At 46.7% G+C, this 27235-nt stretch overlaps 1 protein-coding gene across 1 annotated transcript in view; it reads left to right on the forward strand.

The window, feature by feature from the left end:
- Positions 1 to 27235, forward strand: part of LOC141069062 (heat shock factor protein 3-like) — an 88613-nt gene that overhangs the window by 43573 nt on the left and 17805 nt on the right. Inside the window, exons 5-10 of the mRNA XM_073558367.1 lie at positions 1467 to 1542; positions 3431 to 3492; positions 10927 to 11011; positions 11923 to 12077; positions 12178 to 12372; positions 21859 to 21964. Coding sequence (XP_073414468.1) covers positions 1467 to 1542; positions 3431 to 3492; positions 10927 to 11011; positions 11923 to 12077; positions 12178 to 12372; positions 21859 to 21964 — 679 coding nt within the window. The remainder of the gene's footprint in view (positions 1 to 1466; positions 1543 to 3430; positions 3493 to 10926; positions 11012 to 11922; positions 12078 to 12177; positions 12373 to 21858; positions 21965 to 27235) is intronic.

The raw sequence follows: 27235 nt of genomic DNA on the forward strand, positions 1-27235 counted from the left end.
TGAATACGGACTATGGTACTACCGCACTTTTGAACATGCAAATGTGTGCTCACAGCCCAATACCATTGCAGCCCTCTAAAGAAATGCCACCCCACACCATTACTGACCCACTGCCAGACCGGTCATGCTGAAGGACGTTGCAGGCAGCAAATCGCTCTCCACGGCGTCTCTAGACTGTCACGTGCTCAGTGTGAACCTGCTTTCATCTGTGAAGAGCACAGGGCACCAGTGGCGAATTTGCCAACCTTGGTGTTCTGTGGCAAATAGCCTCCTGCATGGTGTTGGGCTGTGAGCACAACCCCCACCTGTGGATGTCGGGCACTCGGACCATCCTCATGGAGTCGGTTTCTAACCGTTTGTGCAGACACATGTAGATTTGTGGCCTGTTGGAGGTCATTTTGCAGTGCTCCTCCTGTTCCTCCTTGCACAAAGGCGGAGGTAGCAATCCTGCTGCTAGGTTGTTGCCCTCCTACGGCCCTCTCTACGTCTCCTGGTGTACTGGCCTGTCTCCTTATAGAGCCTCCAGCCTCTGGACACTACGCTGACAGACACACAAACCTGCTTGCCACAGCTTACATTGATGTGCCATCCTGAATGAGCTGCACTACCTGATCCACGTGTGTGTGTGTGTGTTGTAGAGTCCGTCTCATGCTACCACGAGTGTGAAAGCAGAACCAACATTCAAAAGTGACCAAAACATCAGCCAGAAAGCATTGGTACTGAGATGTGGTCTGTGGTCCCCACCGGCAGAACCACTCCTTTATTGAGGGTGTCTTGATAATTGCCAATAATTTCCATCTGTTTTCTATTCCATTTGCACAACAGCATGTGAAACTGATTGTCAGTCAGTGTTGCTTCCTAAGTGGACAGTTTGATTTCACAGAAGTTTGATTTACTTGGAGTTATAGTCTGTTGTTTAAGTGTTCCCTTTATTTTTTTGAGCACTGTATTTTTCACACCTCAAAACCAGCAGACCCGTTCTTTGTGACAATGTGGCCAACCTTGTGCAAAATGTAAAAATTAACTTGTGTGTCATAAATCTGTTTATCCCCTGCTCCTCGTGGTATCAGTCATTGAGCTCTCCTTTATCGAGTTTGTGTGTGTGTGTGTGTATATATATTTAAAGAAGATCTAATGACTTCAGGTCTACCTCTACTTCTGCCGTTATCAGTTTTGGTGATTTATGTATTTTATGTGCGTATATAGAAAAAAATCGCTTTACAGACATCAGCATCGCTGTCTACATTTCCTATCCGTATGTCTTTGGAGGAACGCCCCGCAAGTGTGGGGAGATCTTAAAAACTCCTTGTAGATGTTTTCCTTGGTGGGATTTAATCCCATATGATCAGTGCTCAATCCTAGCGGAAAAAAGTTTGTGGTTTTTTTTTTTTTTTTTTTTTTTGCTTTTATATTTTTAGCATTTTATGCTTGCAATTAATTTTTGTCTTCCTTTTAATACAATGTAGAGAAAACCGAGATCTCTGGAAAGAAGTATCTTCACTGAGGAGAAGACACAGCCAGCAGCAAAAGATTCTGTCAAAGGTGACTTATGCCGTTCTTGCTGGTGGTGGCAGCACAAAATTATGGTGTAGATTGACAGTGTGTGACCATTACTCAGTAATACATGTCTGTTTTTAACCCTTTTGCGACAATTAGCATAAATATCCAATGCTGATGCCAAATGCTTGTCGAAACCAGGCAAATATATGGACTAGGGAAGTTCTATGTGTCCTGAAATTGTGACGGGGTAAAGTTAGCTGTTGTTCCAGGCAACACAAACCATCTTTACATGTCACCAAGGGGATAACCCACCCTCCTACCCAACCTCATTGGAGATTGCTGCACTTCGCTGGTCATTTCTGACCTGTAAATTGCAGCAATTCAGAGCGATTGTCTAGGATAGCCACAATTACTGGCAAGTATTTACGTGGTGGAAACCTTGGGAGTGATGCCACCCAATTGCTGCCGTGAACGGCAAGCGATGACAGACATTTTAACAACCACACCAACACTCTGCACACATCACTCCAGTGTGCAGTGCTGTTGTATGCTGTGCTAACCTAGCTTGGTGATTGCAGCAGACATCTGGGTATATGGAGTTTAGCAAATTTCAAACTCTCCGTCCTGGCACACATTACTAATGAGCATTTTTGGAAATGGGTGCATAGGTGGACGTTATGGCATACTTTCCTGTGCATTGCCTTTATTGACCAACACTGCCTCCCTGTGCTGGTCTCCCCACCTAGCTCCAGCACTGCCTCCCTGAGCTGATCTCCCCACCTAGCACCAGCACGGACTCCCTGAGCTGATCTCCCCACCTAGCACCAGCACGGACTCCCTGAGCTGATCTCCCCACCTAGCACCAGCACTGCCTCCCTGAGCTGGTCTCCCCACCTAGCACCCGCACTGCCTCCCTGAGCTGGTCTCCCCACCTAGCACCCGCACTGCCTCCCTGAGCTGTTCTCCCCACCTAGCACCAGCACTGCCTCCCTGAGCTGGTCTCCCCACCTAGCACCCGCACTGCCTCCCTGAGCTGGTCTCCCCACCTAGCACCCGCACTGCCTCCCTGAGCTGGTCTCCCCACCTAGCACCCGCACGGACTCCCTGAGCTGGTCTCCCCACCTAGCACCAGCACGGACTCCCTGAGCTGGTCTCCCCACCTAGCACCAGCACTGCCTCCCTGAGCTGGTCTCCCCACCTAGCACCAGCACGGACTCCCTGAGCTGGTCTCCCCACCTAGCACCAGCACGGACTCCCTGAGCTGGTCTCCCCACCTAGCACCAGCACGGACTCCCTGAGCTGGTCTCCCCACCTAGCACCAGCACGGACTCCCTGAGCTGGTCTCCCCACCTAGCACCAGCACGGACTCCCTGAGCTGGTCTCCCCACCTAGCACCAGCACGGACTCCCTGAGCTGGTCTCCCCACCTAGCACCAGCACGGACTCCCTGAGCTGGTCTCCCCACCTAGCACCAGCACGGACTCCCTGAGCTGGTCTCCTCACCTAGCACCAGCACGGACTCCCTGAGCTGGTCTCCCCACCTAGCACCAGCACGGACTCCCTGAGCTGGTCTCCCCACCTAGCACCAGCACGGACTCTTTATCTTGATTGATGGTTCACTGTCAGTGATGTCGGGCACAGAAATCTGACAGTGAGCTATTTATAAAGCTAAACGGACTAGTATTGGAGGTACATACTTGCAAAATGCTCTTTTTTGCCCAGAGCACTTAATAGCTAATTTGCTTACACATTCAAATGCTAATTATTGTGAAATGCTGCACAGATAACATGTAAAGCTTTTCATTGATTTGTTGTTCAAAGACACAAGTTTGGGAGGTTAATGTTACTGACACATTCCCTTTAATAAAAGCTACTTTATGACATCTCAGGCTAGTACCTAATCTATTCAATTGTTTTCCATCTTTTTCCAGTTGCTTCAATTCATCCTGAGCTTAATGAGGGGCAATATTGTGCTGGCACCAAACAGGAAAAGGTATTTCTAAGGTTTTTTTTTTGTTTGTTTGTTTGGGTTTTTTTTCTTTTGCAGTGTCCCTTTTCCCTTATTTACTACATTTCATTAGCTGTTATTTTGCTCCATCTATCTTTTATAGATATGGTCATATAAATGATAGGATTGTGTTTTTTTTTCCCTGAAATTGTATTTTTTGCCTATGATATTTGGATCACTTTAAGAGCAAATGTAACAAGTTGTGAAAAATTATTGTAGAATTTAGAGCAGTACTGATATGTAAAGGGAACCTGTCACCAGGTTTTTCCCATATGAAGTATGGCCAGTACCATTAGGGCCCAAAAAAAAAGTCCCCAATCCAGTCTGCAGATCCAAAAAACAACTTTTATTATAGTCACAGAGGTTTTGCCAAAACGTATTTGTGGGTTGCCACCACGTCTCACTGCAGTTGATGTGCTTGAGAACGCTCTCCTAATCATGATTTAATAAATGCACCCCTGTCAGTGATCCTTTCTATGTATGATATTATGTATAAAATAGTATGGTGTTATGATTGGGTCACCGAGGAGAAGAGCAAGCCCAAGCTTAGCCACAGAAAACCAGAGAGGTTGGTAACTAAGCGGATTGCAGACCCCTGATCCTATCCACACAACTAGCAATAGCCGTGGAGCGTACCTACGATGATCCTAGACGCCTCGACACAGCCGGAGAGCTAACTAAGCCTAAAGCAAGAAAGGGGAAATCTAAACTTCCCCAGAGCAGACCCCCAAAGGAATAGATAGCCCCCAAACATATATTGTTGGTGAGACAAGATGAAAACACAAACGCAGGTAGGAAAATAGACTGAGCAAACGATGGGGGCCACACTGACTAGACAGGACAGGAAAGGAAAGACACTGTCTTCAATCACGCAAAAAACCCTGCAAAAAGTCCAACACGTCTGATGCAAATAATACCGAAGTCGCACGACTTTGCCCACTATATCAGCACTCTGGTATGTTCTGAAAGCAGAGCAAAAAGAGGCCAATCTAATAAGGGACAAAAACAAACTGGCACAAGCAGTAACATAAGGATGGAAATTCAGCACAGCCCCAGCCGGAGTTGGCTGAACACACAAAACTGAAATAGACAAAACCAGATCAAATGTAAACAGAATAGCAAATGAACACTTAGCTGAACATGCAGGAACTGAGCTGGAAACTAAGACCTCAGGAGGCAGGAAGAAAATCACCAGCAGGGATAGAGGGAGTCGGCTGTCTTAAATCCCAGTCAGAAACTCCAGATCTCCAATCGTCGTCCTCATTATCAGGTGGCAAGCCTCTGTTAATTAGATCAGCTCCATTACCTCCAGCAACCACCAGAGGGAGCCCAGAAAGAGAACTCGCAACCTCTCTGTCAATTTGACCAGCTCCAGTACCTTCAGTAGTAACCAGAGGTAGGCCAGAAAGCGAATTCACAAAAGTATGGCATTAGCAGGATGTAGATATTTTGTCCACCCATTGGATTGAGAGATAATGTAGACTATTTGATAGAATGCTTGTTGTTACATGCCACCTTTGGGATTGTGGCACCATCTTGTGGTTTCACACTTTTGAAACCTGTTTTTTTAACCCCTTCACCCCCAAGGGTGGTTTGCACGTTCATGACCGGGCCAATTTTTACAATTCTGACCACTGTACCTTTATGACGTCATAACTCTGGAACGCTTCCATGGATCCCGGTGATTCTGACATTGTTTTCTCGTGACATATTGTACTTCATGTTAGTGGTAAAATTTCATTCAAATAACTTGCGTTTATTTGTGAAAAAAAACGGAAATTTGGCAAAAATTTAGAAAATTTCGCAATTTTCCAACTTTGAATTTTTATGCCCTTAAATCACAGAGATACGGCACACAAAAAACTTGATAACTAACATTTCCCACATGTTTACTTTACATCAGCACAATTTTGGAACAAAATTTTTTTTTTTGTTAGGAAGTTATAAGGGTTAAAAGTTGACCAGCGATTTCTCATTTTTACAACACCATTTTATTTTTAGGACTACATCACATTTGAAGCCACTTTGAGGGGTCTATATGATAGAAAATACCCAAAAGTGACACCATTCTAAAAACTGCACCCCCTTAAGGTGCTCAAAACCACATTCAAGAAGTTTATTAACCCATTGGGTGCGTCACAGGAATTTTTTTGAATATTTAAAAAGAAATGAACATCTAACTTTTTTTCACAAAAAAAATACTTCAGGTTCAATTTTTTTTATTTTACCAAGGGTAACAGGAGAAATTGGACTGCAAAAGTTATTGTGCAATTTGTCCTGAGTACGCTGATACCTGATTTGTGGGGGGGGAACGACTGTTTCGGCGCATGGCAGAGCTCAGAATGGAAGGAGCGCCGTTTGACTTTTTCAATGCAAAATTGGCTGGAATTCAGATCGGACGCCATGTCACGTTTGGAGAGTCCCTGATGTACCTAAACAGTGGAAACCCCCTACAAGTGACCCCATTTTGGAAACTAGACCCCCCAAGGAACTTATCTAGATATGTGGTGAGAACTTTGAACCCACAAGGGCTTTACAGAAGTTTATAACGTACAGCGGTACAATTAAAAAATCATATTTTTTCCACAAAAATTATCTTTTCACCGCAATTTTTATTTTCCCAAGGGTAACAGGACCCTAAAAGTTATTGTGCAATTTGTCCTGAGTATGCTGATACCCCCCCATGTGGGGGTAAACCACTATTTGGGCGCATGGCTGTGCTCGGAAGGGAAGCAGCGCCATTTGACGTTTTTGGCTGGAATTGAGATCGGACATCATGTCGCGATTGGAAAACCCCTGATGTACCAAAACAGTGGAAACCCCCCACAAATGACCCCATTTTGGAAACTAGACCCCCTAAGGAACTTATCTAGATGTGTGGTGAGCACTTTGAACCCCCCAGTGCTTCACAGAAGTATATAACGCCCGGGCGTGAAAATAAAAAATTCGTATTTTTTCCACAAACATGATCTTTTAGTCACCATTTTTTTTATTTTCCCAAGGGTAACAGGAGAAATTGGACCCCAAAAGTTGTTGTCCAATTTGTCCTGAGTATGCTGATACCCCATGTGTGGGAGAAAACTACTGTGTGGCACACATCGGGGCTCGGAAGGGAAGTAGTGACGTTTTGGAATGCAGACATTGATGGAATGGTCTGCGGGTGTCATGTTGCCTTTGGAGAGCCCCTAATGTACCTAAACAGTGGAAACCCCCCACAAATGACCCCATTTTGGAAACTAGACCCCCTAAGGAACTTATCTAGATGTGTGGTGAGCACTTTGAACCCCCCAGTGCTTCACAGAAGTATATAACGCCCGGGCGTGAAAATAAAAAATTCGTATTTTTTCCACAAACATGATCTTTTAGTCACCATTTTTTTTATTTTCCCAAGGGTAACAGGAGAAATTGGACCCCAAAAGTTGTTGTCCAATTTGTCCTGAGTATGCTGATACCCCATGTGTGGGAGAAAACTACTGTGTGGCACACATCGGGGCTCGGAAGGGAAGTAGTGACGTTTTGGAATGCAGACATTGATGGAATGGTCTGCGGGTGTCATGTTGCCTTTGGAGAGCCCCTAATGTACCTAAACAGTGGAAACCCCCCACAAATGACCCCATTTTGAAAACTAGACCCCCTAAGGAACTTATCTAGATGTGAGGTGAGCACTTTGAACCCCCAAGGGCTTCACAGAAGTTTATAATGCCAGGGCATGAAAATAAAAAAATCGTATTTTTTCCACAAACATGATCAATTAGTCCCCAATTTTTTTATTTTCCCAAGGGTAACAGGAGAAATTGAACCCCAAAAGTTGTTGTCCAATTTGTCCTGAGTACGCTGACACCCCATATGTGGGAGAAAACTACTGTATGGACACACGTCAGGGCTCGGAAGGGAAGCAGTGACGTTTTGGAATGCAGACTTTGATGGAATGTTCTGCGGGTGTCATGTGCGTTTGGAGAGCCCCTGATGTACCTAAACTATTGAAACTCCCCACAAGTGACCCCAATTTGGACACTAGACCCCCCCACGGAACTTATCTAGATGTGTGGTGAGCACTTTGAACCCCCAAATGCTTCACAGAAGTTTATAACGCTCGGACGTGAAAATAAAAAAATCATTTTTTTCCACAAAAATGATATTTTTGCCCCCAATTTTTTATTTTCCTAAGGGTTACAGGAGAAATTGGACGCCAAAAATTGTTTTGCAATTTGTCCTGAGTAGGCTGATACCCTACATATGGGGGTAAAACACTGTTTGGGCGCATGGCAGAGCTTGGAAGGGAAGGAGCACCATATGACTTTTTCAACTCCGAATTGGCTGGAATTGAGATCAGACGCAATGTTGCATTTGGAGAGCCCCTGATGTGCCCAAGCAGTGGAAACCCCCAACCCGAACCCCAACACACCCCTAACCCTAATCTAAGCCCTGGCCCTAGCCCTAACCCTAACCCTAACCCTAGCCCTAACCCTAGCCCTAACCCTAGCCCTAACCCTAGCCCTAGCCCTAACGGAAATAAATACATTTTTTTTTATTTTATTATTTTTCCCTAACTAAGGCCGGTTTCACATTAGCGCATTTTATGCGCACGGCCGGGGGTAGCTCCTCCCCCGAGCCGGCTCTCTGCCCGGCGTGCCCGCCCCTTGCCTGTAGCGCCGCCTCCTAGCGGACGGCGGCGCCTGCGATCGGCGCACCCTATCTTTAGCATAGGGTGCGCCGATCGTGCGCAGGTCGTGCGCTAGTTGCGCTTTGACCTGCGCTGCGCACTTATGACGGTGCGCCGTGCGCGCCAAAATCCGAAAAGTTCGATTTTGGCGCGCACGGCGCACCGTCAAAAGTGCGCAGCGCAGGTCAAAGCGCAACTAGCGCACGACCTGCGCACGATCGGCGCACCCTATGCTAAAGATAGGGTGCGCCGATCGCAGGCGCCGCCGTCCGCTAGGAGGCGGCGCTACAGGCAAGGGGCGGGCACGCCGGGCAGAGAGCCGACTCGGGGGCGGAGCTACCCCCGGCCGTGCGTGCGCATAAAATGCGCTAATGTGAAACCGGCCTAAGGGGGTGATAACGGGGGGTTTGATTTACTATTTATGGCGGTTTTTATGTTTGGCAGCTGTCGCACGCTAAAAGACGCTTTTTTATTGTAAAAATAGTTTTTGCATCGCCACATATTGAGAGCTATAATTTTTCCGTATTTTGACCCACCGAGTCATGTGAGGTCTTATTTTTTGCGGGACGAGTTGACGTTTTTATCGGTACCATTTTCGGGCACGTGACATTTTTTGACGTTTTTATTCCGATTTTTTTGGGACGCAGAATGAACAAAAACCAGCGTTTCATGAATTTCTTTTTTGGGGGGGGTGCGTTTACACCGTTCCGCGTGCGGTGAAATTGATAAAACGGTTTTATTCTTCGGGTCAGTACGGTTACAGCGATACCTCATTTAGGTCGTTTTTTTATGTTTTGTCGGTTTTATGCAATGAAAACTATTTTATATAAAAAAATAATTATTTTTGCATCGCTTTATTCTGCGAGCTATAACTTTTTATTTTTTCGCTGATGATGCTGTGTGGCAGCTCGTTTTTTTGCGGGACAAGATGACGTTTTCAGCGGTACCATGGATATTTATATGCGTCTTTTTGATCGCGCGTTATTACACTTTTTGTTTGGCGGTATGATAATAAATCATTATTTTTTGCTTCATTTTTTATTTTTAAGGGGTTCGCTAAAGGGGTTAACTAATTGGACAGTTTTATAGGGCGGGTCGTTACAGACGCGGCGATACCTAATGTGTACTTTTGTTTTTTTTTTATTTTCAAAAAATGAATTTATTGGGGAATATTTTTTTTTTTTTTTTACTAATTTATTTGGCGATTTTTTTTTTTTTTTTTTTTTTTTTTAATTTATTTTTACACTTTTTTTTTATTTTTTTTTACTTTATTACATAGTCCCAGGTGGGACATCACTGTCCTGTGACAGATCGCTGATCTGTCACATCACAGATCACTGTGACAGATCAGCGATCTGTCACAGGCAGTGCTGAAGGCTTCCTCATGCCTGCGCTTTGCAGGCACTGAGGAAGCCAGCTTCCTGCAGGCCCCCGAAGGCCCCCGTCGCCATCTTGGATTCAGGGGCCTGGAGGAAAGGAGCCCCCCGCAGCAGCGCTGCACATTGCGCTGCCGTGGGGGGCTCAGGGAAGCACGGAGGGAGCCCCCTCCCTGCCGATGCTTCCCTTTAACTCCCGGTACACCGCGATCATGTTTGATCGCGGTGTGCAAGGGGTTAGCGTGTCGGGGGCGGTCCGTGACCGCCCCTGACACATTGTGCCGGGTGTCAGCTGTGATAATCAGCTGACACCCGGCCGCTATCAGCGGCGCTCACCATGTGGGCGCCGCTGATCGCTGAGACGTACTATCCCGTCCATGGGCATAGGGGTCCAGGTCCCATGGACGGGATAGTACGTCGGATGGCAGGAAGGGGTTAATATTTGAAAATGTTTTTATATTGTCATTAAATAAGTGTGATATGTTTTCTGATATATACGGTTCTGGTGTACATTTTTTCTATGTGATTGTACAACCCCTGGCAAAAATTATGGAATCCCCGGCCTTGGAGGATGTTCATTGAGTTGTTTAATTTTGTAGAAAAAAAGCAGATCACAGACATGGCACAAAACTAAAGTCAATTCAAATGGCAACTTTCTGGCTTTAAGAAATATTAAAAGAAATAAAGAACAAAAAATGTGGTAGTCAGTAATGGTTACTTTTTTAAACCACGCATAGGGGAAAAATTATGGAATCACTCAATTCTGAGGGAAAAAATTATGGAATCATTAAAAACAAACAAACCACCAGGGGCACATTTATAAGATTATCTCAGCACAGGAACATTTTGTATATACACATCCAATTGTGGAAATTATTATTATTCCAAGATCTAATGATTACAGTGTACTTTGTTTATTCCTGGGAAAACCCTTTATGCCACATTCACATGTCCAGTATTTGGTGAGGTTTTTACATCAGTAGGTGTAAGCCAAAACCAGAAGTGATGTGTTTCTATTATACTTTTCCTCTGATTGTCACACTCCTGGTTTTGGATTACAAATACTGAGGTAAAATACTGAACGTATGAACTTAGTCTTAAGGAAGAATAAGGGGATTAAAAAAATCCGGCATTTGTTGATGCATTTTCCTCTTGAAAAAGCTCTGCGGGTTCGCCCACCTGAAAGATGGTGGTGTGTGCACACACACTAATACTATAACCTCTTATGTATGACCTTTTTTTTTTTATAAATGTGTACATTTTATTTCTAACTTTATGGTATACTTTCCACATTCCTGTAATCCCTGTGCTAGCATTGTACGGGTTTCTTCTCTGAGGTGCAGGCACTGCCTTTTATGTTTCCTTTTGCTTTGCTTGCAGACAGTTAACTCTGGAGCCAACTCAGTCTCCTTCACCAAAATACAGTCGGCATATATTAGGAATACCAAAGCGTGTGGAGGAAGAGGTGAGATTATTTTTGTTGGTTTTTGTTTAGCTTTTCTGAATAATGGAGTAACATTATCTGCTACAATGTTCTTCCAAACGGAGGAGCGTTCTAACCAAACCAGTGCCCCATAGCAGAGATTCTTCTGAGGAGCTAGAAGATGGTTCTAGTCAGCGTCCAGGATGACCTCGCTGTCCTCCAGCCCTAATGCTATTGTAAGTTAGCTGCTCCTTCATGACAACTGGCCACTTGTTTGCCATCTCCCTAAGGCTAGTTTCACATTTGCGTTTCAGGGCGCAGTGACGACTTGCGCACGGCTGCCGCTAAGCCCCGCCCCTGCCGTGCCCCCTCCAATAGCTCCGCCTCCAGGCGCATGACGCTGCATGCGTCATGCGTCCCCTATCTTTATCACTGAGGACGCAGGCCTGTTGCAATTTGGTTGCGCTCGGCACACCGTCAAAAGGACGCAGGCGCTGCCAAACGCATACTGCGCACAGCCTGCGTCCTCAGTGATAAAGATAGGGGACGCATGCAGCGTCATGCGCCCGGAGGCGGAGCTATCAGAGGGCGCTGCAGGAGGCGGGGCTTAGCGGCGCCCGTGCACAGGGATGATCCTACTGACAGATTCCATGTAAGATTCACAGCAAATTTAATTAATGATTGAATAGCCACTTGTGATCAGAAATGTGTGCTTAAGCATGTTTATTCCTCTATCTAATGTAATTTTTGTGAACCTAAAGCAGGTCCTTCTCATAGTGGAGATGTTGGTATTGGGGGTGTTTAGTGTCTTCCTTCCTCCATATTTGTTAAATATTGGTCCTTTAATCTGATAACAAAATGTTAAATTTATAATGATTTTTTATATTTGTATTTCTTTTTTTTTTTTTTTTAACCTTCACCTTAGTAATGACACCATACTTGTTTTTACATAGGTAGACTATTCTTCTCCAAACCCTCAGGTCTCTATTGATAACATGCTAGAGATCCATGAGATCATCAGTCCTGGAGAGGGCACCTCAGATGCTTCCACTTATACCATAGATCCAGCACAGATTGTCACTGTTAACCCACCATCTTCACATCTTGGGTAAGGAGGACCGCTTGTTGAGAGGTAGTATTGTGGGTTTAGTTACTAAGTATGAAATGGGGTCTGAAGAATCTCATGCCTTACTTTTGTCTTTATCTAGGGATTCAGTTCAAGAAGTTATTGACGATCCAGTTCTACAGTTGCAAACGTTCGCTGGTCAAAACCTAAATCCAAGCAAGCCTCCTGAGCTGGCACTAGATGTCGTGCAATCAAATGCCTCTGAAGACCCAGACAACGTCATTAACTCTATCCTAAGTGAAAACTGTACAGGAAGCAACATTGATCTCCTAGACCAGTAAGTATGAAAATTAGATGGAAATAAAATGCCAAGTTAGATCTTTTAAAACCTTGAAATTTGACTGTTCCTATTTGTTAGACAAGACCCTTGACATTGTTTCTTTGGGGACTTCCAGCTCTCTGTTGTAATGCATGGTGAATCCTAAGGCTGCGTTTTCCATGTTGCGCGTTCTGGAATATATATATTGGATTAGGATTAAACCCTGAGGAACCCTCATAGTATCAGGAGAACAAGAGTTAGTGAAAGATACACTGAAGGAGTGAGAAGAGGTAGGAGAACCAAGACGGAAATAAAAAGCACAGCCAGGACAATAAAAGGAACTTTACAAATTCCCTAAATTCCATTATACACATAGCAAAAAGGCAATAGTATTTACCAGCCAAGGTCACAAAGGAATATGCACAAACAGAATACAGCAGACCCCTTAACTATAAAGACGGTAACACAGATGAAAAATACTGATGAAACAACCATACTCAGCCTACCAATTCATGGAGGGGGTGATTCTGGTATTAGAATTGCACACATGAAGTTTGTAATAGAGCTCAAGTCACACACATATATAGCACACTGCCCAGCTAGCAGTTTATTACATGTCCCAACTATTCAATAGTATGGTACTGAACACTAAATCTGCTGATAGTTTGTCCAATAGTGTATGTGGTGTATGGAGAAAAAATGAGGGGGCCTAGGATTATACCATAAGGAACCCCAACAGTAAGAGGAAGGGAAGAAGAGCCAGTAAAAATACTCTAAAGGAGTGATAAGAGGTAGGAGGAGAACCAAGAGAGAACGGTGTTCTTGAGATTGATAGAGCAGAGCATAGTGAGGAGGAGCTGGTGATTCACACTGAAATGCTGGGCAGGTCAATAGAATTACAATACCTTTACTTCTTTTTTTGTTTATTTTTTTTTCCCTACTATACTTGGTATATCATATAGAAATAAGTAGAGAGAAATCGGTCACTCCAGGGCAGGGAGAAGCTGCCGCAGACCCCTTTGTCTGGCAAGTACCCCACGTGACTTGGTCCCCAATGTTTACTAAACTGTGTTTTCCCTTCACCCATGACAGCACACCTGAGAGAGGGATCCGCCCCGCCAGGACAGGAACCTACTGAGACACAAGGGGCGGCACCTTTCCCCTGCTTCAGTTGTGTTCCTGTCCTGGAAGGAATCCCACTGTGGCGGTGCCCGTCATGGGCGAAGAAAGAAGAAAAAAAAGAAAGAAAGGGACCCAGGCCCCTCCCGGCGCGGGAAGAACTGTTAACTTACCTGTAGCGCCGGCCGTCGGGTCCTGGAAGCACAGTCCGCGGTGTTCCTCTGGGCTCCGGGTTCGTGTGGGCGCGGATGGGATCCCGGTGGCTTCGGGGAGCCCTCACCGCGCCGCCCTCCCCTCGCGCACGCCGCATCTCGATCCCCGTGGCAGGGGAGAGACGCTGGCTCCTTCCGGCCGCTGACGTCAGCGGCGCTATGGATTGTGGGTGCGCTGGCTGACGTCAGCTCAGGGCGACGGTGTCATGGCGCCGGGTGCGACGCCGGACGGCTTTTGAAGCGGTCGGCCGGCGGTCGCAGGGGGGAGGGGAGGAGACACCACCGTCAGAGGCTGCATATAATCAAGGACCAGCGGCGGGGGAGATGGTGGAAAATGGAGTCGGAGCAGGAGAGATCGCTGTCTCTGCCTCCCTCACAACCCTCAGGCAAACATGAAAGCCGCTCAAGTAGCAGCCACCCCAGCTGCAGATCAGGAGAATCCTCAAGGTCGAGAGAGCACAGGTCACGTGCTCCGACGCAGCCTCCGAGTCCGGTACCCTTGATTACGGGTGGTGAGTGATCTTCGTGAATGCTAGCATTTATGTTAATCTGGATTCTCTGTTGTATTCTTTACCCTGTAGGAAAGGCCCAAAAAAGCAGGAAGCAAGAAGAACAATAGGGACTGTGCTATATGTAAAACTCCCCTAGCAAGAGACTGGCAGAAAGATCTCTGTGCCTCTTGCATTCATCGGACCATGGCGGAGGAAGCGCCTAGTTTCGCAGCCAATTTGATATCTGCCCTCAGGTCAGAAATGGAGGGTTCAATTAAGACCCTATTGAAAAAAGGGAAGAAAAGTAGGAAGAATCCCCCTAGTTCTCCCTCATATTCCTCATCAGCCTCGTCTCAGGCAGAACAGGCATCCTCCTCAGACAGTGACACGGGGGGTAAGCCATGTTTCCCTGTAGAAGACACAGATGCTCTCCTAAAGGCCATTAGAACTACAATGGGCCTACAGGAAGAAAGGGCGGCTAAAATCCTAGAGGATGTCATGTTTGGGGGGCTTCAAGAGAGGAAAAAGCGGAATTTCCAGTGAACCAGAAGATCCAGGCGCTTATTGAGAGAGAGTGGAGGAAACCCGAAAAATCTGGGGCCCTTCCGTCCACTTCTAAGAGACGATACCCCTTTGAGCACAAGGATGCGGAGATATGGGACAAAGTCCCAAAAATAGATGCAGCAGTATCCAGGTCTTCCAAAAAGTCGGCCCTGCCCTTGGAAGACTCAGGGGTTCTTAGAGACCCGCTGGACAAAATGGCGGACTCATATTTGAGGCACGCGTAGGAAGCGACAGCAGGGGGACTAAAGCCGGCGATAGCAGGCACCTGCACGGCACGCTCCCTCATGATCTGTCTGCAGCAGTTAGAAGAGAAGCTGGCATCAAAGGTCCCAAGAGAGAAAATTTTAGCAGATATGTATCTCTTGCACAGGGCAGCAGCTTTTTTGGCAGATACCTCGGCGGACTCTGAGGTTGACGGCTAGGGCAGCGGAACTATCAAATGCTGCCAGATGCACGTTATGGCTTAAGGGCTGCCCGGGTGACCTACAGTCTAAAGCTAAATTGTGCTCTCTCCCCTGCGATGGTCGGTTCTTATTCGGCAAGAACTTGGACGATATCCTGGAGAAAGCAAGCGATAGGAAAAAAGGCTTCCCCAGGTTCCCGACGGAACAGAGGAGACAGCCCTTTCGGAGGGGAAGATTCAATAGGGGGCGTCCACCAGCTGACAGGAGAAGATGGGAGGATAAAAGGAAAAAGAGTCGGGATTTATGTTTGGTGGAAGCACCTCCACCTCAAAGAAATCGCCACAATGACGCCAGTATTCCAGTGTGGGGGGAGATTGGCACTCCCTTCCTGGTCCTCTTAAGAGAAGGCCTGAGAATCCCCTTTTTTCGCCAGCCAAAACCCATGGTTATCATTACACCCATCAGGAAGGTGACCGAAGAACAGTTGGCCTTAGAAGCGGAGATCCTGAGCCTGATAGACAAGCGGGTACTTTACGAGGTCCCACACACACAGGAAGGAAGGGGGTTCTATTCACCCCTTTTTCTGATAAAAAAACCGGATCAATCATTCAGGACGATTATAAATCTCAGACGGCTCAATCAATGGATAAGAAACCAGACCTTCAAGTCAGTGGCTACGGCCGTGAAGCTACTACATCAAAATTGTTTTATGGCTGTAGTCGACTTAAAGGATGCATATTATCACATCCCTATCCATCCAGATTACCAAAAATACTTGAGGGTAGCGCTTTATATCCAAGGCGTACTGAGGCATTTCCAGTTCAGAGCTCTTCCATTTGGCATATCCATAGCCCCGAGAGTTTTCACCAAGGTCATAGCGGAGGTGACAGCCTTTCTCCGGATTCACGATACGGTCATAATACCATACTTGGACGATTTCCTTATAGTGGGCAGCTCAGAGGACCACTGCATGGCGCAGTTGAGCCGGGTGACCGACACCTTGCAAGAATTAGGGTGGGTAATCAATTTCAAAAAATCGAAATTACAACCCCTTAAAAGAAACAGACCTTCCTGGGATTTATACTGGATTCAGAAAGGCAGGTGTGTCTGCTCCCAGAGTCCAAAATAGAGAAGGTACAGAATCTGGCCTTGGCGGCCCGAAACCAACCATGTATGACATTAAGAAGGGCAATGTCCCTACTAGGTACCCTAACGTCTTGTATTCTGACGGTCAGGTGGGCTCAATTTCACACCCGACAACTCCAGGGGGAGATATTATTAGCACAAAGATCGCTAAGAGGGCGTTCAGAAGGAAAGCTGGAGCTTTCCGTAAAAACCAGAGACTCTCAACTGGTGGCTGGACGGTACAAATCTGACCTCAGGAATACCGTGGGACAGAGAGACGACAGATGTGATTTTAACAGATGCAAGCTCCTCGGGGTGGGGGGCACACCTAAGGGGCCTCATAGGCCAGGGCTCCTGGACACCTCAAGAAATGGAGGCATCTTCCAACCTAAGAGAATTGTGGGCAGTGAACAAGGCTCTAAGTTACTTCATTCCGCTACTCCAGGGTCGCAATGTACTCATCATGTCAGACAACAGGGTAACAGTGGCATACATCAACCACCAAGGGGGGACAAGATCACGCTCCCTAATGAAAGCGGCGAGCGACATTCTGAGCAGAGGAACACCTACACTCCTTGACAGCCTTACACATAAAAGGGGCAGAAAACATAGAGGCAGATTTTCTGAGTCAATATACCCTGAGGCAAGGAGAATGGGCGCTAAATCGGTCCATTTTTCAAAAAATAACGCAGCTTTGGGGGAAACCAGTAATAGACCTCTTTGCCAACAAGCACAACAGGCAAACAGGTTTTGCTCTCTAAACCATAGAGAAAAGCCATGGGCAGTGGACTCGTTGCACATCCAGTGGAACTTCAGGCTAGCTTATGCGTCCCCCCCCCCCCCAGTGGCTCTGATCCCAACAGTTGTCAGGAAGATCAGAAACGATCAAGCCAGGGTGATTCTAATAGCCCCGTTTTGGCCGAAAAGGCCCTGGTTTTCTCTACTACAAAGAATGTCCCTCTCCGATCCATGGGTTCTGCCAGAAATCCCGGACCTACTAGCTCAGGGCCCAATATTCCACGCTCAGGTCAAAGGATTCCATCTGACGGCGTGGAATTTGAAAGGTGGCTTTTAACGGATAGAGGGTTCTCCCCCGGGTTGGTGGCCACCCTGCTAAAGAGTAGGAAACCAGTGACTACTAACATCTACGGCAGAACATGGAATCAGTTCCTAGGTAAGCCATTAGAAAAAGAACCCCCTATTAGTGCCATCCTGGAGTTCGGGGTTGCAGATGGGGTTAGCGGTGAACACGCTTAAAGTTCAGGTGTCTGCACTAGGAGCGCTCTACAACTGCAAATTGGCATCAAATAGATGGGTAGCCAGATTCATTAAATCCTGCCATAGAGCTAGGCCTATCCCACAACCCAGAATATCCCCCTGGGATTTAAACCTAGTGCTAGAAGCCCTTACAAAGGAACTGTATGAGCCGTTACACCAGCTACCCCTAAAGTTTCTGACCCTAAAAACGATCATTTTAGTGGCCCTTACGTTAGCACACAGAATAAGCAACTTACAGGCTCTCTCGGTAAATTCACCTTATAGACAAGTTTTTCAGGATAGGGTGGTAAGAACAGACCCCACTTATCTGCCTAAGGTAGCATCAGATTTCCATAGGGGTCAGGAGATTGTCCTCCCATCCTTCTGCGAGAATCCAAAAAATTTGGGGGAGGAAAAATTCCATAGTTTGGATGTTAAGAGAGCTCTATTAGAATACATATCTGTCACTAGCCAGTGGAGGAGGTCCCAGTCCCTATTCGTAGCCTTTCAGGGTGCCAGGAAAGTCTATGGGGTTTCGAAAGGGACTATTGCTAGATGGATTAGGGAGGCCATTAGTGTAGCCTACTCAGCTAGTGGTATCCCGATTCCTGACGGCATCAAGGCTCATTCCACCAGAGCCGTGGCAACCTGGGCTGAAAAGGCAGAGGTATCAATTGAACAGATTTGTAAGACCGCTACCTGGGCCTCACCTTCCACCTTCTTTAGGCACTATAGATTAAATCTATCCTCCTCTGCTGACTTAACCTTTGGTAGAAGGGTGCTGCAAGTGGTGGTCCCTCCCTAAGGTGTTTTGTAGCCTCCAAAAATCTCTCAGGTGTGCTGTCATGGGTGAAGGGAAAACCACCATGGTTACTTACCGGTAGCCGGTTTTTCCGGAACCAATGACAGCACCCGTATATTCCCCCCCCCCCTTTTCACCGTATGGGTGTGCACAGTTAGTAGGGTGCTTTTGAGTGATGTGGTTTTGGATTAAACATGTAACTAACCTGGAAGTCCTCTCATTGCTCTGTAACCCAACTGAAGCGGGGGAGAGGTGCCGCCCCTTATGTCTCAGGTTCCTGTCCAGCGCGGGGCGGATCCCTCAGCTGTCATGGGTTCCGGAAAAACCGGCTAGCGGTAAGTAACCATGGTGGTTTTTCACTAAAACAGTGCAGAGTTTCAAAATTAAAGAGGTATTGCCGTCTCCTTCAAGATCCTATCCCAGTATGTAGTTAGGTGTATTTAACGTCTCCCACACTACCGCCTCATCCCATCTTCTCTGTCAGTGTTCCTCAAGGCTCAGTCCTGGGACCCCTACTCTTCTCAATCTATACCTTTGGCCCAGGACAACTCATAAAGTGCTATGTCTTCCAGTACCATCTGTATGATGATGATACTCGGATCTACCTCTCTGGCCCAGAAGTCACCTCTGCTGTCCAGTGTCTTATCAGCCATATCCTCCTTCTCTTCACACTTGCTAAAGCTCAAAGTGGACAAAACGGAAATCCTCATCTCCTCCATCTTGCCTAACCCCACTACCTGATCTATCCATCACAATAAATGATATCATGCTTCCCCATGTACCAGAAATTCGCTGTATCCCTCGACTCTGTCCTGTCCTTCAAACCATACATCCAAGCTCTCGCCAACTCTTGCTACCTCCAACTCAAAAATATCTCCAGAATCCCATCTTTTCCGAACCCTGAATGTACTAAAATTCTTGTGCGTGCCCTCATAGTCTTCACCCCAATTACTGCAATATCCTCCTCTGTGACCTCCCAGCTAACACTCTTGCACCTCTCTAGTCCGTCCTGAACTCTCCCCTGTGCAAATTCCTTCATTGTCTCCCAATTCCCCAACTCACGTTCAAACTACTAGCATTGACCTACAGAGCCGTCCATAATCTCTTCCAAATATCTCCAAACTAATCTCCCAATATATTCCAACGAGTAATCTCCGATTCTCTCAAGGCTTCCTCCTCCCCTCCACACTTATACGCTCTTCCTCCAATCGCCTCTAAGACTTCTCCCGACTGTAAGTCCACAAGGGCAGGTCCCTCTCTTTTTTTTTTTTTTTTTTTTTGTACCAGTCTGTTAGTGTTTAGTTTGTTCTCTATAATTTGTTCACTGTAATTTTATATTTTGCATGTAACCCCTTCTCATGTACATGTACATCATGAAATCAACAGTTCTCTAAAAAGAAATGTTATCAAATGCTTCCAATTAGAAATGTAGTATAGTTCTTCTGATTCGCTATGTTGCTTACCCCATGTTCAGGGCATTGCAGTAGCTTAGGTATCCATGGTTACTACCACTAACAGCTAGTGAACAGTCACTATATGAATGGACGTAAGCATGGCTGCTTCAGCTACTGCAATGCCCTGCACATGGGGTAAGCAGCATGGCAGTTTAGTAAACTGTACCACATTTCTAATTGGAGCTATTTGCTAATACTATTACATCTATTTGGTAATATTGGGAACGGATGTTTCAAATGGCAATACCTTTTATGTGGCCAAGTTCATACAGCCAGTGCCTGATATATGCTGCCTAATCCATGGACAGCATGTATCAGCTGTTAGCTTCTGCTAAACTGTATTTTTCTGTTAATTGGTCACCATATTCTTAGAACCATAACTTTATTTTTCTGTAGGCAGATCTGGTTGAAGGCTTTTTTTTGGACCAATTAGTTTTCACTGCTATCATTTTTTTCATTTTTTTGGTACCTTTTTTTTGTCTTTTACTACTGTTGCAGAAGAAAATGTTTTTTTTTTTATACCAGAAATATATTTCTGGGTGGGGGAGTCATCCTGAGAACTGTATCTTTCATTCTTTTGTTCAAAGTTCTCTTGTGCTCGCTTTGCTCCCCCATTCATGTAAACGGATGAAAAACTACTTCAAATCTGCAAGGAAAAAATAAGTGTGTGCAGGAGACTTCAGAAATCTCATTCACTCTACTGCAAAAATGTAACATGTGAACCAGCCCTTAGAGTTCAGTTCCACCTACAAAGCATTGCATAATGCTTAATCAAGTCAGTGGGTTTGTGATGTAGGGTGGAACAGATACTTCAGAGTAAGACACTCGTAACTTTGTAAGTCTCTTTATCTGTAGAAGCTTGATATAATGAAGCAGTGCCATGAAATCTGTGTACTTGTATATAGTAGTAAATCTACTTGCCGATCGCCGCCTTCCCTGGTTTCCGCCACCACTCCAGTCTGATCACTGGACTACAACTTCAACTAACCGAATCACCCTGGGGTTTGTGTGAGCCTGAAGCTGGCTGCTCCGTGCACTTACATTGGAAAAGTGATAGTGATGAGTGAACGTGCTCTGATAACCCCTTTTCCAAGCACGTTCGCTAAAAAACGACATTCGGCTCACACCCCCAATGTCATTGGGTCAGTTGGAATTGCAGTCTTTGAAGCGAGAAGATTGGAGCTGTGCTGGAAACCGGGAAGCCTGCCATCAGTATATTACAATTCTTCCATTACATTACCTAGTCATTTAAACAAGGTTAGGGCAGAGTAAGTGTCATGAGATACATTAATACTTCTATTTATTATTTGCCATATTTGTTCTGAGCTCCGTATCTTTGGAGAGTACAAACATGTTGTCTTCTAACGAGAGCCATAAAATATCAGTCTTTTTGTTTGAAGATGGTAAATAAGTATGAATCTACACAACCAGGCTAAAGCCAGCGGTCATTACCGATGTCTAATCCGATTATATATGTATTTACTAGGGTTTGTAAATTACTTCTTCAGAGAGGAAGAAAACTTGAACTCTAGTGCCAGCTATTGGAAGTAGCAATCGTAAACGTCAATATCGACCCTTTAACGAGCCTTGCTTATATGACTTTGAGATTATGGTTTGGCTTTTATCCAATTTGTAGACACTGTTTTGGGGTGTTGCCTCTCATCAGTGCAAAGTATGAGATCTGATTTGGCTAGGTGAGAGGCTTAAGATCTAAGGGGTATAGTTTCTCCTTGTGTGAGGAGTGACAAGCCGGGCCTGACATGTCAGAGTGAGGAGAACTATACGCCACGCATGCTTCTCTGGGAAGTTGAAATATGGAAATTGCAAATTTGCAAGGGTGCAAACACTGTTTCACCAGCCATATCATCTGAAAGCCATTTTACCTACTTGTTCTTGATTGATCTGTTTTGGAGCTTGATCCGAGCTTTGATCATTAATATCACATGTCGTGGAATGTAAACACACACTAGAGCGGTGTTAAAGGGGTACCCCCATGCTTAAGATCATATGTTTTTCAGAACATTGTAAGCCTAGCATTCAGGCGGAAACACTTTTGTTTTGTTTTTTGTTTCCTAGAGATGAAATCCAAGACTTCCTTAATTGCATTGATGCTAGTCTAGAGGAGCTACAAAGCATGTTGTCCCAAAAAAAGTTAAATGTAGACACTGATGTTACTGATGAGGTAAGACCACTTTTGCTAACTGAAAATGCTGCATCCATTATTGTTTCTATCTACCGAACTGTATGGTGGCCTCTCAACTGATGACATCAGGAAAAAGCAGGATCATTTTAAATATAACAATGTTCCTTTTCTTTTCCACGTCCAAAATGCATCTACATTGGGGAAAATAAGTATTTGATACACTGCTGATTTTGCAAGTTTTCTCCCCTACAAAGAATGGAGAGGTCTGTAATTTTTATTGTAGATATATTTTAACTGGGTGAGACAGAACCTAAAAATAAAAAACAGAAAATCACATTGTATGAGTTTTAAATAATTAAATTGCATGAAATAAGTATTTGATCACCTACCAACCAGCAAGAATACTTCCTCTCACAGACCTGTTTTCTAAATTACCTGTATTAATTGCTCCTGTTTGAACTCATTACATGTATAAAAGACTGTCCACACAGTCAATCACACTTCAACCTCTCCTTCATGACAAAGACCAAAGAGCTGTCTAAGGACATCAGGGACTAAATTGTAGACAAGGCTGGGATGGGCTACAGGACACCAGGCAAGCAACTGGATGAGAGGGTGACTGTTGGCACAATTATTACAAAATGGAAGAAACACAAGAGGACTGTCAATCTTCCTCAGTCTGGGGCTCCATGCAAGATCTTGCCTCGTGGGGTAAGGATGAGCCCAAGGTCAGGAACGCACACAGAGGAGGCATGGGAGAAGGTCATGTGGTCAGATGAGACCAAAATAGAACTGTTTGGTATCCACTCCACTCGCTGTGTTTGGAGGAAGAAGGATGAATACAACCACAGGAACAACATCTCAAGCATGTAGTGTGGTGGGGGAAACTTCATACTTTGGGGGTGCTTTTCTGCAAAGGAGATAGGATGACTGCGCTGTATTGAAGGGAGGATGGAAGGGATCATGTATCCCAAGATTTTGGCCAACAACCTTCTTCCCTCAGGCTAGTTTCACACTAGCGTTCTTGGGCGCAGGGCCGCAGCTAAGCCCCGGCCGTGCCCCCTCCGGTCAGTTCGTCCTCTGATCGCATGAGGCTGCATGCGATCAGCGTATCCTATATTTAGCGTTGCATGCGCTGACCGTGCGCTGGTCTGATTTTGCTGGCGCTGCGCCCAGCGCACAAAAACGCATTGTTGCATTTTTGTGCTCTGGGTGCAGCGCCAGCAAAATCAGACCAGCGCGCGGTCAGCGCACGATCAGCATATCCACCGCTAAATATAGGATACGCTAATCGCATGCAGCCTCATGCGATCAGAGGAGGAACTGACCGGAGGGGTCGTGGGCGGGGCTTAGCGGCGGCCCTGCACTGCGCCTAAGAACGCTAATGTGAAACTAGCCTAAGAGCATTTAAGATGGTCGTGGCAGGGTCTTCCAGCATGACAATGGCCCAAACACTCAGCCAGGGCAACTAAGGAGGCACTCCGTCAATAGAATTTCAAGGTGCTGCAGTGGCCTAGCCAGTCTCCAATACTGAGCCTAATGGAAAATCCTTGTAGGTTGCTGAAACTCATTGCTGCCCAGTGACAGCCCCAAAACCTGAAAGATTTTGTCCCCTGGCTGCAATACCATCATTACCCATCTTTCCGGAACCCCAATCACCCCTGTATCTGTCTGCTATCAAAGCTTTATCTGTCCTTTTGGATCTGACTATTTACTATTTCCTTTTTTTTTTTTTTTTTTTTTCTGACTTCTAATTAATTTCCTCCTGTGTCTGTGACCAGTCTCCCTGCTGCCCCTCCCTCCTGTTCACACCTGGCCTGTTTTGATGTGCAGTTAACTTGTTATAAACTCAGAGTCATCGGTCTGTCTTGACCTGGTCTCTGTAAGGATGTCTCTTTAAGGATAACAATAGAAATATGCCCGAAGTGAACAGAAGGTATGAATAACCACTGTTTATATATACTAAATTTCTTTCTCTTTCCTCCACACTTACTCATCATGCTGAGATATGCTGTAATGATTTTGCCTCCATTACTCCTGACTCTTTCGCTATCCACAAACCCCAGCACCCTCTAACCAAGTAATAATCTCTCCTTCCCTCTTGCCCCCCCACCTGACCTCCTCCGCTGACCTGCTCCTCAACCTCACATCTCTACTAATAACACACAAAACAAATCGCCCACTCACCTTCTCCCACCTGCTCTGCCTCTCTGCTTCTCCTCACTGCTGGCGACATGTCTCCCAATCCTGGACCCCCACAGCTCATACCTTCCATTATTACCCCTTTCTTCCAACTGCACCTTCAACCCAATTCCACTTCTTCCCTCCCTTATCCTCCCCTCTTTTTAAGTCCACTCTGTCCGCATCTACTCTCCTTACAACCTCCAAGTGGCTGTCATATACCGACCTCCAGGCCCAACCACTGCCTTCATTGACCAATTCTTTACCTGGCTCCTTCACTTTCTCTCTCTGCTGACATTCCCACCATCATCATGGGTGACTTCAACATCCCCATTGACACCCACCAATCAGCAGCTTCCAAAGGCCTGTCCCTTACTTCATCCTTTGGACTTACTCAGTGGTCCTCCTCAGCCACCCACACAGACGGACACACATTAGACCTAGTCTTCACCCGTCTCTGCTTCCTATCTAACTTCACAACCTCCCCTCTCTCTATATCTGACCACCATCTACTCTTTCTCATCCCTGTCCTTCTCACCTGTCACCCATGTCCAGTAACATGCGCACCCTCGCAGAAACCTCGCACATCTAGATACTCGCACACTCTCTGACTCTATTCTACCACTGTCCTTTATATCTTCACTCCACGACACTGCCACTGCCACTAGTTTCTACAATGCCACTCTTGCATCAGCCATCGACGCAGTCGCCCCTGTCATGCATAACAGAGTGCAACGAATCAATAGACAACCCTGGCACAATAACACCACTAAAAAGCTTCGGCAAGCATCCAGAATTGGTGAACGGTGCTGGAAGAAAACGCACTCGCAAGAAGACTTCACTGAACTCTAACAAGCAACACTTGCATTCAAATCCGCTCTCACCACTGCTAAACAGGCCTTCTTTACATCCCTTGTATCTTCCTTATCCCACAACCCTAAACAGTTGTGCAATACTTTTAACTCCCTCCTCCGCCCACCACTGCCCCCTCCAACTTCCGTAATCTCTGCGCTGAGGACTTCACAACGCACTTTTAAAAACAAGATGGACCTAACACGGCAAGTCTTTATTATTCAACCACCACAACCCCTTTGTATACCAGACCAATGCCCAAACCCCATAACCTCCTTATCCAACATCACTGAAGAGGAGCTTTCTCATCTTCTCTCCAAATCACACCTCACCACTTGTGCACTCGACCCCATCCCACCTCCTCCCAACCTCACCACCACTCTTATCCCATTCCTAACCCACTTCTTCAACCTATCACTAACTTCCGGTACCTTTCCTTCTGCTTTCAAACATGCCACAATCACGCTTATCCTCAAAAAGCCAACCCTCGACCCAACCGCTATGTCCAGCTATCGCCCAATATCGCTGCTCCCATTCACTTCCAAACTCCTGGAGCAGCACTTCCACGCTGAACTTTCCTCTCATCTCTCATCTAACCTGCTCTTTGACAATCTACAATCTGGTTTCCGCCCTCATCACTCCACTGAGACAGCCCTGACCAAAATTACTAATGACCTACTTACAGCCAAAGCGAATGGACAATACTCTATACTCCTTCTAGACCTGTCCTCTGCCTTCGACACAGTTGACCACTGCCTCCTACTACAGATCCTCTTCCTTTGGCACCGAAGACCTCGCCCTATCCTACCTCCTCATCCCACCCTCTCTCTGTTAGCGTCCCCCAAGGCTCTGTTGTAGGACCCCTACTCTTCTCAATCTATACACTTGGCCTGGGGCAACTCATAAAGTCCCACGGATTCCAGTACCACCTTTATGCCGATGATACTCAGATCTACCTCTCTGGCCCAGATGTCACCTCTTTGCTCTCCAGAATCCCGGAGTGTCGATCAGCCATTTATTCGGACTCCCATGACAGCACCACGAGAGAGGGGATCCGCCCTATAGGAACAGGAAACCTACAGATACAAAAAGGGCGGCACCTCTCCCACGCATCAGTTTGGTTTCCTGTTCCTGAGGGGACGGGATCCTACAGAAGAACCGGATCCCAGGCCGGCCAGCCGATACCGGTAGCGAGGGGGTCTCCTACCTCGGCCTGGTGCGGATCTCCTGGAGGACGCCACGGTGGCCCAGGATGGGTGTCACGGCGGTGGCGTGTGCAGCAGGGAGCGGCGTCCGGAGGATGTCCATCTCCGGGATTAGGCCGCCGCCGGTAAGTATTTTCCCCCCGGGGGTTCCCGGCGGCGCAGGTACGACGGCAGCGCGGCTGCAGGGGGCTGTGACCGGGTGGCGCTGCTTCCAGGGCGTCCCGCGTGGCTTCCGGTCTTTCCCGGGGTAGCGGTGACGTCAGGGGGCGGGCGGAGGATGCGCTTCCGGGTCAGCGCGCCACTGCGCATGCGCGAAGGATCCAAGATGGCGGCGCCCATCGGAAACACCGATGGCGTCGGCTTTCGGACCGGGTCGGGCACCAGCTGGGGTAGGGAGCCCTGTTAAGGGGGGGAGGGGCGCGGCATAGATACTGCTGACCGGAGGAGGGGTATTTAGGCAGGACCCCGGCAGGGTACCTTGCCTTGGCCACATTATTACAAGCAGCAGCGTACAGCAGCAGCAGTGGTAATGGAGAGTAATCGAGAGCAGCAGCAGCGGCAGAAGCAAGGGCGACAGCAGCGGCAAACATCACTGCCGCCCCTGGATGACCTTCGGCAGGTCAAACAGAAAAAGAAAGTGTCCCGTGACAGTAATGAGCGGCCGGGACGAGGTGAGCAGTCCACTCGTAAGAGCTCCTCCAGGCAGACAGGAGCATCGGCTGAAAGGAATCCCCCTCATTCTCCGGTACTTGATTGTGGCACTGGTAAGTGATCTTCGTGAAAGTTCTCTCAGTGACGGGACCCCCCTTCTGTGTTTTTTTCTAGGGGGAAAAAAGCTACAAGTAAAACTAAACATAGGGAATGCGCACTCTGTGCATGCCCGTTACCGGACGCGTGCCTCAAAAAATTGTGCCCCCCCCCCCTCTGTATTCAGCAGACAGTGGCAGAAGAGTCGCCCGCGGTAGCGGCGAGTTTAAGGGACATTGTCAGGGCAGAAATGAGGGAAACCCTAAAGTCCTTATCCCAGCCGGGAAGTCTAAGGGGCGAGGTCCCGGCGGAGTCGGATTCCTCG

The sequence above is a fragment of the Dendrobates tinctorius genome, unplaced genomic scaffold, assembly GCF_039654945.1.
Source record: "Dendrobates tinctorius isolate UK_male_01 unplaced genomic scaffold, ASM3965494v1 ptg000013l, whole genome shotgun sequence".
Taxonomy (NCBI): domain Eukaryota; kingdom Metazoa; phylum Chordata; class Amphibia; order Anura; family Dendrobatidae; genus Dendrobates; species Dendrobates tinctorius.